The 14,846-nt window shown below is 37.0% G+C and overlaps 2 protein-coding genes across 3 annotated transcripts in view; one reads left to right on the top strand and one right to left on the bottom strand.

Annotated features, from left to right (window-relative positions):
• The first annotated feature begins 323 nt into the window (after positions 1-323).
• On the top strand, positions 324-1,772 carry LOC148059166 (uncharacterized). Its single transcript, XM_087781172.1, has 3 exons — positions 324-462; positions 617-1,043; positions 1,109-1,772. Exons 1-3 carry the CDS (start codon positions 452-454, stop codon positions 1,262-1,264), a joined length of 594 nt encoding a protein of 197 aa, XP_087637298.1. The 5' UTR covers positions 324-451; the 3' UTR covers positions 1,265-1,772.
• A 194-nt stretch (positions 1,773-1,966) lies between these two features.
• LOC148059165 (ephrin type-B receptor 2-like) overlaps positions 1,967-14,846 on the bottom strand; it is a 39,845-nt gene continuing 26,965 nt past the window's right edge. For both annotated transcript variants that reach the window (XM_087781170.1, XM_087781171.1), the window contains 9 exons: positions 13,401-13,509; positions 12,083-12,150; positions 11,814-11,936; positions 10,933-11,180; positions 9,578-9,793; positions 8,513-8,662; positions 8,258-8,451; positions 5,396-5,551; positions 1,967-4,630 (listed from right to left, as the gene is read on the bottom strand). In XM_087781170.1, coding sequence (XP_087637296.1) covers positions 4,522-4,630; positions 5,396-5,551; positions 8,258-8,451; positions 8,513-8,662; positions 9,578-9,793; positions 10,933-11,180; positions 11,814-11,936; positions 12,083-12,150; positions 13,401-13,509 — 1,373 coding nt within the window. In that variant the 3' untranslated portion in view covers positions 1,967-4,521. The remainder of the gene's footprint in view (positions 4,631-5,395; positions 5,552-8,257; positions 8,452-8,512; positions 8,663-9,577; positions 9,794-10,932; positions 11,181-11,813; positions 11,937-12,082; positions 12,151-13,400; positions 13,510-14,846) is intronic.

Genomic DNA, 14,846 nt, shown 5'->3' with positions numbered 1-14,846 from the left:
TGGAATATCTCTTCCGTGGTAATAGCGGGACATAATAACAACATTATGGGATCGACGTGTTCTTATTTCTAAATTAAATGATACAAACCCCTTTGCTATTGTTACCACATTGAAAGTCGCTATTGAAAAATGTATATGAAATTCATTCATTTCAAAGCATTTGGAGGTTAATATTCAAAGGTATATTACATTTCACCAATTTATTAAAAAGATCAATAAAAGCGAGCCATTAAAAATTAAACTTACTCGGTATATAACGGCTTTGAACAGGAAGTCCAAAAGCAATACGACCAATTTTGTCCTAGATTGTGTTGCCGTAGTAAACAAACAAAGCCCGTGTGCGCATGTGCAGGACTTGTGTGGAAGTTTAACTTTATTAGTGAACGGATACTGTGAAATAAATCGCTTTTCTAGTCTAAGTGTCGTAGGAAATCACTAGGTAGAAACAAGGATGTATTCAGAGTGAGTAACAAACACTAACGTATCTGTAAATGATGTCAATATTATTGAGTGTTTCACAAGAAAATGATGCTGTCAGAGATGCAACTTTTACCATATATTCATTTATTCAAGTAAAAGTATCTGATAATGGTTCCTCGTGTGTCTTGTGTTGCAGAGACGACGATCAATTGTCTTTACAAGACCTTGAAATCTACATCCCAGAGGATGTTCACATCCAAAGCCTGTCAGAAGTGACATGTATCTGGCCGGTGGTCGTACAGAAGAAAGGCGCCGCTTCAAGCTCCCACAGCCCGGAGGTCATCTCTACTTTGCTGCTGAAAGAGCTTGAACCTTCCATATCTTTCGTGTCGTCCAACCTCGCCGCCTTCAAGGAGATCAAAGGAATCAGTCTCGCTCAAGTGAGACCTTCAGGTGGACCTCCTCCTCCCCCGTTACACAAGGACTTTAAACCTCCAACCCAACAAGACTGTGTCATCATTTACCACCAAAAGATATATTTGATGATCAGGAAAGAGAAGAAGACTTCATCAGCCCTGAAGGACTTGGATTCAACAGTCCATTCAGCTCCAGACAAGAAGGAGGTAAATGTACACGTTTTTCAAAGGTGTCATGTATTTGTTTTACTTATGGTGTCATGTTCTTGTAGGGAGTTCGCATCAAGGACGAGTCCGAGACAAACGGAACCTCAACGAACCGTGATTTCAGCCCAAAACTCAATGGTTTGAATCAAACACGTGAAGCGTCCACGTCGACGGACGACCACCTGTCACTCGTGAAAGTTAAAACACAGCAGCAGAGCTAGAGTGACGCCCCACGGCCGACCCGACCGCAAGTCAGCAGGAGTTTGTCGTCATGGAGACGATTGAGGAGCAAAACTCAAGAGCAGTATGACTCATGTTTTTATTGTCATTTTCTTATGTATGTAACCTGAACCCATGATGTGGTTCTTTGAGGATATTTTTTTGTTAAATAAAATCTAGCTTCTTATTTTGTGGTTTAACCTCCCTTTTTTTTAGATTGACTTGATTGAACTTCTTTTTTTTTTTAATTAAACCGAAATGAAAGGTCACATATCATTAAGGAAAGCAAATAAAAACTTCTTATATTTATAATGAAATGAACTGAAAAACATTCATTGGAAAAAGAGACAAAATCCTGAATATTTAGACATAAAAACGTCTAATTAATAATAATAACACTAAAGTTTGTCGTTTAAAAAGTAAATAAAGCAGCAAAACACAAACATTTTTCAGTACACACCCGTGGTTTTGTGGCGACTGAAATGTTACTAATAAAACATTTAAAAAATGTGTCCTTGTCATGCTTTTAATTACGAGCAGATTCAACTTTCTACATTTATTTACAATAATAAATGAAACAAAACCCCACCAATATATTTTATCTGAGGGTCACATATCATGAGGAAAAACTTAACTCACATATTTACGAGTTAAACATTTCACTAAATAAAAGTACGTCTATGAAATAAAAACCCCAAATCGCCTGCTTTACAATTGTGTTTTTATTGAAGACAATTGCTACAAAACCTTCATTTCTTCTCCAAAATAAACCGAAAAACAGTATTACAAATAATTCAAATTGATACATCTATCACAACTATACCATCAAATATACATTTATACAGAAAAGAAACAAAAAAATTGATAAAAAACGAAACAAAAAAACAGTTAAAGTCACAGTGCTAAGGACGGAGGTGTTTGGCAGTGGGTGACCGTGGTGGTCCAGGTCCAAATATATCTTACACTCAGTGATCCGGGCCACCTGTGGTTAGGAACACAGTGAAGGGCAGAGGCACAGCTACACTTGGGGGGGAAAGGTTGTTTTTTTTTTAAATCTGGGAACTTGCATGTAACTTCAGCATCTTCGTTGTTTTTGTGCTCTGGATCTGCTCGACCCAGTTTTAGAAAAATAAAAACGACTCTTGCAAGACGGACCTGGAAGTTGTGATCCTGACAACAGCCATGAGTGACAGGGACGAGAGAGAGAGAGAGAGAGAGAGAGAGAGAGTTTCCACGACGGAGGGAAGACGTTTGTAAAAACAAGTGACACGTATGTGAAGTTGGGGGACACAGTGTTTCAGCTATTACACGTATTTTCTTTTGAATATTCACATCAGCAGCTGAGGCTGAGACTCTTTTTTTTTGTGCAAATATTTACCTATCGAACTGTCTCCCCCGCTCGTGTGTGACACGCGTGTCCAGTATGTACAGAGAATCCTTAACCATGAGTCGCTGCGTCAACGTCGCCTGTTCTGGTTTGGATGACGCTCCAACCCTCGGCTCCTGTTTTTGTTTTTTTTTCTTCCGGAGAATTGGACTTCCTGTGATCTCTCCCTCGCAACAGGCACGTTTGTGTCCACGGAGCTCGACACAGTGGAAGTCACGGTTGAGCTGGTGCAGGAACGACAGGTCATAGAAACACACACACACACACACACATGGAGAAAGTGGTCGCTGGTGACTCATCCAACCCATCATATAGAATCCATCACGTCTAAGTGGTTCTTTTCATGAAGTGGTCGTCAAAATATGAGATTTTTGTGAAAGAAAATGGCTGCTTAATGTGACATAAACCCGTAACAAAACTGGTTATTTATCCACGACAATGTTCATGAAGCTAAAAATCCCTTTTTTGCACACTTTTGTCGGACTGAGACGGTGCATACCTCCGCCAAGGAGTTAAAAAAACAGACTGAAATGACTTTCATGATTGAAAAAAAAAAGGCTCCCTGACTTAAATAATGTAAGGTTATTATCTCTGAAATATGTTGTCTAATGCAGTGAATCCCAGGGATTTTATTTTGAAAAAAAGATGGTAAGTAACATTAGTCTCTTGACTCTTGACACGACACTTGTTTCAGTCGAGTTTACTAAAACAAATAAACCTGTAAACTCGCATAAACGAGCGAAACGCAAACTTTATATGATTATTTTTAACAGTTTTTTATCTGAAGGTCAATCCCTGAACTTTTTGGTATACAAAAAAAAGGTTGGAAACCTCTGATCTAAGTTACTTTAAGTAGATTTATTTGATGCCGTTAGAAGTTAAAGACAAATTTATCAAAATATTTTCTTTTTCGATCCACATTCATAAAATCCAACTATATGAGGAACATGGTTTTAGTTCAGAGCCTTAACTTTCTCTTGCTAGAATATCGCTGACAGGTCAAAAAAAAGAGTTTCTTACAACTTCAGAAATGTATTTTAAATCCATAGAAGCTTTTTTTTAAATCTGACGTAAGGGCTGAAAAAAAATGACTTTGGACTTTTCAAAACCTCCTTGGCAGAGGTAATCCCCGGCTGGAACAATTGGTCACAAAAATCGATCACAATGTTTTGGACGTGCTGGTGTCAAAGTCAACGTAGATTTTCCCTTAAAAGTTCAAGTAAAGTTGAGAAAAGTCACGACATAATGAGACGGAAACTGTGGACGAGCGTCACGGCAGATGTTGGATCTTCTGAAATATCACAGTGTTCGTGTCTCGACCGAAGGAAGCTGAGAGTATTTTCCCTTTTTTTTTTATAAAACATGTGCAAGAGAGTGAGAGATCCCGCCGGAGCCGGACAGGAAGTACACGCTGGGATCACAGTGGTGGACTTCGGTTCTCGGTACGAGGGTGTAAAAAGGGGGGACGAGGATCAGCTCGTGGGTCGCGTGTGTGACCTTCGTTCTCATGACCAGGACGGGGGAGAAAAAACACTGAAGCTCCCTGGATTCTTCGTGTGTCCTCATATAAAGTGCCTTCACAGCCAAAGTTCTGCAGCCAGCGTGAAGCGCCCACAGGAAGTTAAACCGAGTCGACCTGCTCGTTGGTATGACTGTGAATTTAACCTGAATTTCCCCGTTTTGTGAGTTTGCATGATTGTCTGGGAGGTCCAGGAGAGGGTGCTGGTGCGGCGTCAAACCAGAACAGAGGTCCCCTGGAGGGTGGAGGGCAAGGGGGGGGGGGGGGGGGGGTTGAGGTCGGAGTCGTTACCAGGCGTGTCCTCGAGACCTTGACCTGCGGGTAACTCCTGAGCTCCCTCACTGTTCACCGAGTCACACCTCCACCGACGTGATCTGGTTCATCTGGGCCCGCATGGACTGGATGCTGTTGAGGATCTTCTTCTGGTGGCCCGCGAGCGTCACGCCCACTCTCAGGATGTCCCTGAAGACAGTTTCATAAACGTCAGTTACATGCACGGTTCTGTGTCATTGCAAGTTTAAATCTGCACTTTTTTTTAATCAAGACCATGAACAACTTCACACCCTCAGGGGTCCCCAAACTTTTTCCTGTGAGGGCCTCATAACTTTCCCCTTTCGCTGACGATCAGTTTGTAACCGAAAAAGTTTGACAATCACAAGAATGGATTGTTTTCTCTAGAACAGTGATTCCCAACCTGTGGGCCGTAGCCCCCTGGTGGGCCGCGAAGATATTGCAAGTACACATAATAATGTTTTAAATGTTTAAACTTGTTAAGTTTAAAATTATTTCATTATATAGTTTTTTCTTCGAGTATTATACATGTGACAAGGAAATGAGAACGCATTTTAATGCCTTCATACTTATTGGGTCGGAGGTCGGCCAAGGGTTCTCTGAGGCTCTTCATTGGAAAAAGTCAGGAAATAAATAAAAATATTTGTGATATAAATAATAATTAAATAACCTTCTCTGGATTCTTCATAGAACAAAAATGAGTAAATATAATTTAAGGCCCTAAATCAAGATCTTTAATAAACCAGACTTTATTGTAGAGAAACACATGTAGAAAATAAAAATATATCTTTATTTAAGATATTTATTTACCCCCTAAAACAAAAGACTGGTGCTAAACGTGTGTCCCCCAATATATATCTGAATATATATATCATTTCTTATATATATATAAATGTGTATGGATTGTAAAAATAAGAAACTAAAGACGTCACTCACTCCATGCTCATCTGAGACACCAGGTCGAAGCTGGTGTAGCCTTCGTTGGTGAAGTTCTCCTTGTACTGGCCCATCTTGATGGCCTCCAGCCACTCGTCCACCGTGGTGAAGGAGGAGAAGTCGGGCGTGCTGCGGTCCAGCAGCGCCAGGTGGACGCTGACCGAGACCAGAGGAGAAATGGTTAAAAACAATCGAATAAAGTGGAACAAATACCCACAAAATCAGGGAAACTTTTTATATGATAAAAGTGTCTTGAACAGGAAGTGTTGCACAAAATAAAAGAATATTTATATGATAAAAGTGTCTTGAACAGGAAGTGTCGCACAAAATAAAAGAATATTTATATGATAAAAGTGTCTTGAACAGGAAGTGTCGCACAAAATAAAAGAATATTTATATGATAAAAGTGTCTTGAACAGGAAGTGTTGCACAAAATAAAAGAATATTTATATGATAAAAGTGTCTTGAACAGGAAGTGTCGCACAAAATAAAAGAATATTTATATGATAAAAGTGTCTTGAACAGGAAGTGTCGCACAAAATAAAAGAATATTTATATGATAAAAGTGTCTTGAACAGGAAGTGTTGCACAAAATAAAAGAATATTTATATGATAAAAGTGTCTTGAACAGGAAGTGTCGCACAAAATAAAAGAATATTTATATGATAAAAGTGTCTTGAACAGGAAGTGTCGCACAAAATAAAAGAATATTTATGTCATAAAAGTGTCTTGAACAGGAAGTGTCGCACAAAATAAAAGAATATTTATATCATAAAAGTGTCTTGAACAGGAAGTGTCGCACAAAATAAAAGAATATTTATATGATAAAAGTGTCTTGAACAGGAAGTGTCGCACAAAATAAAAGAATATTTATATGATAAAAGTGTCTTGAAAAGGAAGTGTCGCACAAAATAAAAGAATATTTATATGATAAAAGTGTCTTGAACAGGAAGTGTCGCACAAAATAAAAGAATATTTATATGATAAAAGTGTCTTGAACAGGAAGTGTCGCACAAAATAAAAGAATATTTATATGATAAAAGTGTCTTGAACAGGAAGTGTTGCACAAAATAAAATAATATTTATATGATAAAAGTGTCTTGAACAGGAAGTGTCGCACAAAATAAAAGAATATTTATATGATAAAAGTGTCTTGAACAGGAAGTGTCGCACAAAATAAAAGAATATTTATATGATAAAAGTGTCTTGAATCGCACAAAATAAAAGAATATTTATATGATAAAAGTGTCTTGAACAGGAAGTGTCGCACAAAATAAAAGAATATTTATATGATAAAAGTGTCTTGAACAGGAAGTGTCGCACAAAATAAAAGAATATTTATATGATAAAAGTGTCTTGAACAGGAAGTGTCGCACAAAATAAAAGAATATTTATATGATAAAAGTGTCTTGAACAGGAAGTGTCGCACAAAATAAAAGAATATTTATATGATAAAAGTGTCTTGAACAGGAAGTGTCGCACAAAATAAAAGAATATTTATATGATAAAAGTGTCTTGAACAGGAAGTGTCGCACAAAATAAAAGAATATTTATATGATAAAAGTGTCTTGAACAGGAAGTGTCGCACAAAATAAAAGAATATTTATATGATAAAAGTGTCTTGAACAGGAAGTGTCGCACAAAATAAAATAATATTTATATGATAAAAGTGTCTTGAACAGGAAGTGTCGCACAAAATAAAATAATATTTATATGATAAAAGTGTCTTGAACAGGAAGTGTCGCACAAAATAAAAGAATATTTATATGATAAAAGTGTCTTGAACAGGAAGTGTCGCACAAAATAAAAGAATATTTATATCATAAAAGTGTCTTGAACAGGAAGTGTCGCACAAAATAAAAGAATATTTATATGATAAAAGTGTCTTGAACAGGAAGTGTCGCACAAAATAAAAGAATATTTATATCATAAAAGTGTCTTGAACAGGAAGTGTCGCACAAAATAAAATAATATTTATATGATAAAAGTGTCTTGAACAGGAAGTGTCGCACAAAATAAAAGAATATTTATATGATAAAAGTGTCTTGAACAGGAAGTGTCGCACAAAATAAAAGAATATTTATATGATAAAAGTGTCTTGAACAGGAAGTGTCGCACAAAATAAAAGAATATTTATATGATAAAAGTGTCTTGAACAGGAAGTGTCGCACAAAATAAAAGAATATTTATATGATAAAAGTGTCTTGAACAGGAAGTGTCGCACAAAATAAAATAATATTTATATCATAAAAGTGTCTTGAACAGGAAGTGTCGCACAAAATAAAAGAATATTTATATGATAAAAGTGTCTTGAACAGGAAGTGTCGCACAAAATAAAAGAATATTTATATGATAAAAGTGTCTTGAACAGGAAGTGTCGCATAAAATAAAATAATATTTATATGATAAAAGTGTCTTGAACAGGAAGTGTCGCACAAAATAAAAGAATATTTATATGATAAAAGTGTCTTGAACAGGAAGTGTCGCACAAAATAAAAGAATATTTATATCATAAAAGTGTCTTGAACAGGAAGTGTCGCACAAAATAAAATAATATTTATATCATAAAAGTGTCTTGAACAGGAAGTGTCGCACAAAATAAAAGAATATTTATATGATAAAAGTGTCTTGAACAGGAAGTGTCGCACAAAATAAAAGAATATTTATATGATAAAAGTGTCTTGAACAGGAAGTGTCGCACAAAATAAAAGAATATTTATATGATAAAAGTGTCTTGAACAGGAAGTGTCGCACAAAATAAAAGAATATTTATATGATAAAAGTGTCTTGAACAGGAAGTGTCGCACAAAATAAAAGAATATTTATATGATAAAAGTGTCTTGAACAGGAAGTGTCGCTCACCTGGATGACAGCGGCGTCGTGGCTTTAAGACTGTTGGGGTTGCGGATCATCTTGTCCAGCGTGCTGACGATCTGGCTGAACTTGGGCCGGTTGTTGCGGTCCTTCTGCCAGCAGTCCAGCATCAGCTGGTGGAGGGCGCTCGGGCAGTCCATGGGAGGGGGTAACCTGTAGTCCTGCTCGATGGCGTTGATCACCTATCGGAACCACACGTCAATATCCGCGATGGGATGTGCGAAGGTTCCCGGTTCGACTCACGTCCTGGTTGCTCATGTCCCAGTAGGGCCTCTCGCCGTACGACATCACCTCCCACATGACGATGCCGTAGCTCCAGCAGTCGCTGGACGACGTGAACTTCCTGTACTGGATGGCTTCGGGGGCCGTCCATCGGATCGGGATCTTTCCGCCCTGCAAACCAAAAGTGTTTATTTTGAAACTTGCTGACACTGTGCAGGGATCCCAGTGAAGTGAAATAAAATCAGAGGAATTTTTAAACATCAAAAAAGACACTTTGGTCTCACTTTTGATGCATGTTATCATATTTTTATGTTAATAATCGACATCTTCTAGAATAGATCTATGTCAGCCATTTATTTTAACTTTGGATAATTATTGATTTGTAGCATCATCTTCTACAATGACATGAATGAGTCACAGCTTACATTTTAATGATCAATTTATCCAAAATTCTACTTTTAAATGTTGTGAAATGTTATTATTTCAAATCTTGAATCAGCCATTTGTAATTACTTGGGGGGACAATATAAAGCTTAATTCGTTTTAAACACTCAAAAGATATGGCAAATAATCTAATAAACAATTTAAAAAGTGAATTTTAAACAGTAAAGAGTGCGACCGTGAAAATAAAAGGAAATCAAAACAGACGGAACGCTGTGGTGATGCTCTTAATTTGAAAGCCGGAAGTTTATTTCCTCCTTCTGAACGGCGTTTTGTGAATTTACATTATAAGTTTAGCGATAACTTTCCAAATTAAAGTGCGGAACAAATGATAGATTGAACAATGTTCTCTGTCTCTGTTTAAGTAGTGATGCTTTAATGAAAGATAGACCCGCCTTTCGTTGCTTCTGATTGGTTAATATTGTGGGGTGTCGTCTGTGATTGGCTAGATTTACACAAAAGGGACCAAAGTCTAATATAATTAAAAATATATATATATTTAAGCAATGTCAGGTTTAGTGTAATAATGACACTTAAACTAATTGTTTTAGGTGTAATACAGAAATTTAAATAACGGTTTCAAAAATACCGTTTTAGTTTGAAAAGTAGCGGAATTCCGCTCAAGACCGAAACCCTTTGACTCACCAGGGCGCTGGTGTACGTGGGGTCGGACGTGTCGTCTTCTAAGAAGCGCGACAGACCGAAGTCGGAGACTTTGCAGACCAGGTTGCTGTTGACCAGGATGTTCCGGGCGGCGAGATCTCGGTGGACGTAGTTCATGTCGTTCAGGTACTTCATCCCCGCGGCGATGCCGCGCAGCATCCCGACCAGCTGGATGACCGTGAACTGCCCGTCGTTTTGCTGCGAGGAAAGACAAATATTACATTAAATAAATACTTGTTGGATTCAATTCTACACGTGTTGTTTGAGGCAGTCAAGCCAGATTAAAATGGCATGAATTAAATGAAACAAATACTGAAACAACAAGAATAAACATAAACGAAAAAGGATTACAATTTTTTTTTTTAATCTTATTCTGTTGTTTTTTTTATATGGAAAACACAATTATGAAGGCACTTTATTCTAAGAATATTCTTTTATATAATTTAAAAAAAAGGGGTAAAAGTATCTAATTATTTTTAAGTTTTAACATCATAGTGTTTAGTTTGATTAACATTGTTTTTGATTAAAAATCATAAATAAATATGGACTTAACATGTAGATAAATGCACTTTTTCAATATTGTTTCAATATATTTCAGATTTTTTTTAATTTAATTTAATTTACATTTAATTCTAATATTCATCCTAAAGATAATAGAATAATATATAGTAAACATGTATATAAAGGAAATTTTAATTAATTTTATCTTATATTGTTTTATTTATATTTAATTATAATATAAATCATACAAATAATTATGGACTTAACTATGTATATAAATGTATTGTTTCAAAGTATTTTGGAAAAATAATGGGAAATATATAGTTTTATTTTATTTACATTTAATTCTAGCGTCGATCATTAGAAAAAGTAAACATGTATATAAAGACTACTATTATTATTATTATACAATATTGCTTCGATATATTTTGATTGTCAAGAAATATAATAAAAAAGGGGGAAACACCCAAATATACATATTCATGTTTTTTTTTATTTAATTTTAATATAAATCTTAAAATAACTATCAAATAGTAATAGAACACATTATTCCAATACATTTTGATCATCATAACTTATTTTTATTTACATTTTAATTGTAATATAATTCGTTAATATGTTTTAACTAAACATGTATATAAAGACAATTTTTCATATTGTCGAGAAATGTAATGAAAAAGGGGAAAAACTAATAAAAAAAATAGAATACATTTTTATCGGCCCTTATATTGTTTAATATATTATTTACATAGTGTTGTCATATAAACCAGAATATATATTAAATATATTTAGGTAAAACATGTCAATGTTGATGGCAAGGACAAAAAAGCTCTCACCCTGAGAAAAGAGTCCAGCGATCCGTTCTCCATGAACTCCGTGATGATCATGGCCGGGCTGCTCTTGGTGACCACGCCCTCCAGGTGGATGATGTTGGGGTGGTCGAACTGACCCATGATGGACGCCTCGCTCAGGAAGTCCCTCCTCTGGCGGTCGGTGTAGCCCGCCTTCAGGGTCTTAATGGCCACCAGGATCTCCCGCTTGCCCGGCTGCCGCAGGTTCCCGCTGCACACCTCCCCGAATTCACCTTCTCGGAGAAACACACAACAGTAGTACACACTTGTGGTCGTCGTTTATGCTTCTTTATCTGATGGTGAAATATCGGAACATATTTAAACGTCCAGGTCTTAGTCGGCTGATGATAAATAGGTCAAAAGTCGGTGATTTATGTCAAAGTTAATAATAAAAGAAGATTTAAATACGTTCAATTTGGCGAGTTTGATATTCAGCCTGCAGGGGGCGCCAAAAGCGCTCGGAACTCATACGTGTTTCGCCCTCATGTAAGTAATTCATTTAAATGTGTTAAAATTGTTGCCACACGCTTCTGGCTGAGATATGTAACTAAATATATCGAAATATTTTAGGAAGAAAGTCTATGATGTTTGATGTACAACGCTAAAAATGTTTAAACAGTATTGTATATTTTCACTCATAGGTTTGCAATTGAAAATATTATACATATACACTCACTGTATATATAGCATTTAACACTGTTATTTATCAAAATGATCAACATTTTCCCTTAACTTTTATTATTGAATTTTGAGAAGGTTGTGCCAAATAATACTGTGCAATTGTATACATGACTATTTCATCATCCATAAACACATGTTTAAACTATAAATATATTTTTCAAATATCTTACTACCATTCTTCTTACCCGCACCAATCACTTGCTCGATCTTCACGAAGGAAATGTCGATCTCCTTGGCGAACTCCCGCACCGCCTCGTTGGGGTCCTCGTAGGTGAAGGGGTCGATGTAGATCTTCATCCCCGGAGACACTTCAACAGAGAAACGGAAGAGACAGCAAAAGCTAGACAAACGCCCACAGATACCCCCCCCACAGCCCCCCCATCACCACCGCTCTCACAGAACAACATTCAGGACTCCATGGACAGACGAGTGTGTTCACCATCTGCGTACTTACTGTGACCGCTGGTGTAGTGCTGCAGCTTGTCCGTGTACTCGGACTCGGTTCTGTCTGAGCTCCGGCGGCTGTGGAACCAAACATCAGACTCGCGTCAAACGCTCTCGATCCACTCGGATAACAAGAAAAAAAAATGTTGCTGATGTTTTTAACTAAGAAAAAAATGTTCTTTTCATTGAATTTGTGTTCGAGAAAATCAATGAATAAGAAGAAAACATTATTATAGGTAATTACTGTTGTCTAATCTTAATCTCAAGACCCTTGTGTTGTCTCAGGGTTAAGGTAAGTAAGTCAGTAAGTAAATTATATTTGTATAGCACTTTTCCAGACCAGGGTCACAAAGCGCTTAAACAATCAAAACAATACTCAATAAAATATATACTTAAAAGATCAAGATAACACCGAGAAGTGACCCATGACAACGCAAGGGATACCACAAACACGTTTGTTTTCAGGCCTTCGGGTCACCTTGACCCTGAGATAACACAAGGGTTGAGACCATCTACGCATTTGTTTTCGGGCCTTCGGGTCACCTTGACCCTGAGATAACACAAGGGATACCACAAAAAAATGTGTTTCTCGGGCCTTTGGTTCACCTTGACCCTGAGACAACACAAGGGATACCACAAACACGTTTGTTTCTCGGGCCTTTAGGTCACCTTGACGCTGAGATAACACAAGGGATAGTAAAAAACACGTTTGTTTTTGGGCCTTTGGGTCACCTTGACCCTGAAATAACACAAGGGTTGACACCATCTATGCATTTGTTTTCAGGCCTTCGGGTCACCTTGACCTTGAGATAACACAAGGAATACCACAAACACGTTTGTTTTTGGGCCTTCGGGTCACCTTGACCCTGAGATAACACAAGGGTTGACACCATCTACTCACTTTCAGCCCTTTACTACTACAAAAGTACACAAGTCACGTGTTCGTGTTCACTTTATGTCTTTAGATAAGTTACATTTTCTATTCGTGACTGAGTTTTATTTGTTATAACGGGAGGAAAACTGTGTAGTATTTGTATTTTAATGATAAACTTGAACATGAATTAAAAAACACTGAGACGATACATTTAAAATATCAAACTATTTAACTTCTAACTTGTGCTATTTTCAACAGAATGATTAGTTTTTAAACCTTTTTTAACGTTTCAACAAATCCACATGTCTCACTCCCTCTCAGAGAACTCATAACCACGGCTGCATGCGTTTCACAGATGTTTACCATAATTGTGCATGTTTTGTGGTGTTTATTCATTTGTTTTGCAGGAAAATCACTTTGCTAAACAATAAAATAAATAAATAAAAAGCCTCACCTGCGACACACGATGATGACCACAGTGATGGCGATGATGAACACGACTCCAGCGGCGGCCGAGCCGATGATGAGCGGCAGTTTCTCCTGGAAGCTGGAGTTGTATTCTTCTGCGGGAACATTTCAAGGATGTGGACGATTAGACGGAGGCTCCACGGAACATGATCTCACAGGCCACACATGGCCCACGGTTCCTATGTTTGAAAACCCTTCAGTCCTTTCAAAATATAATAGAAAGAAATCATTTCCAAATGTTACATATTGCGGCTTTAAAAGTGAACTTTAATAAGGAAACGATAGGTTCGTCTGTTAACTTGCTCTCGGATCGCCACGGCAACTCGTTATTCCTAGAACCCTCATTATTGACGATAACTGGGTCAGCGAGCTCAGGACGGGTACCTGAGGCAGGACCGTGAACCAGAACCACAACTAGTTTTTCCTGGAACAAGTCGAGCAAAAGGTTCTCAGCTCCACTTCACACTTGTCGCTCTTTTTATCGGAGAGAGAATCCAGACCAGGTCACATGTCATACGTCGATCAGCCAGGAGAGGGTCGTGTACGCGGAGCAGCAGATGTTTGCGTCGCACAATAATTGGGAAGAAGAAGAAGAAATCTGAGGGAATCGACATAATGATGAAGAAGAGCGAGTGCGACACATGTTCATGAAGCGACGAGCGACACTGATCCCAGACCAGCCCCGAGATGACGCAACAGCGCTCAGGAAAAAAATCTATGGATACCATTATATTTCTTTAGTTTATTTCACTGTTTTAGTGAATGATGATCGCATTGAATACATTTATTTAATATTTCACTTCTAAATTTGAACTTAATGTCTGTATTGAGAGGTTGCATTTAAAACTATATATATAATTTAATTAAAAATGTTTAAGATTTTAAAAAGAATTTACACATAGAGTTTGATATTCTCACTCCAATAAATCAAAAATATGTTTTATTATTTAATTATGTTTTGAATCTGTAGCTTTTTAAATTCAATCTATTCATTCGTAAAATTCAAATTTTTAATACAGAAAACACTTTGAATTGATTGAAATTAATGCACGTTTTTACGTCTCAAATGCCTCTTTATAATATAATATAATATAATATAATATAATATAATATATCAATATGATATAAAATACAATCCTCTTTTAACCATTTGTCCTGATCATACAACACCAGAAAACACCACTGAGGTTAGTCACTGTTCATCATTAACCCAGGAAATCTCCACCTCCAAGGGACTCGTTGTATAAACAAAGCAGGGCGTGATTACATCTGGCTTGAGGAGGAGTTAGGGCCGCTATTACGTCATAATGAACTTCGCTCTCATAACCTCTCGTTCGCCGAGATTCCAGACAGACTTTATAAAGTGATTAAGTTGAAAACATGGTCATGATGAAGGACTTACTGCATCTCAGAGAGAAAGACTTGTGAGTAA

Source organism: Callionymus lyra, chromosome 19, assembly GCF_982586985.1.
Source record: "Callionymus lyra chromosome 19, fCalLyr1.hap1.1, whole genome shotgun sequence".
Lineage (NCBI taxonomy): Eukaryota > Metazoa > Chordata > Actinopteri > Syngnathiformes > Callionymidae > Callionymus > Callionymus lyra.
Note: the sequence above shows the minus strand (reverse complement) of the source record. Positions and strands in the feature narration are given on the sequence as shown.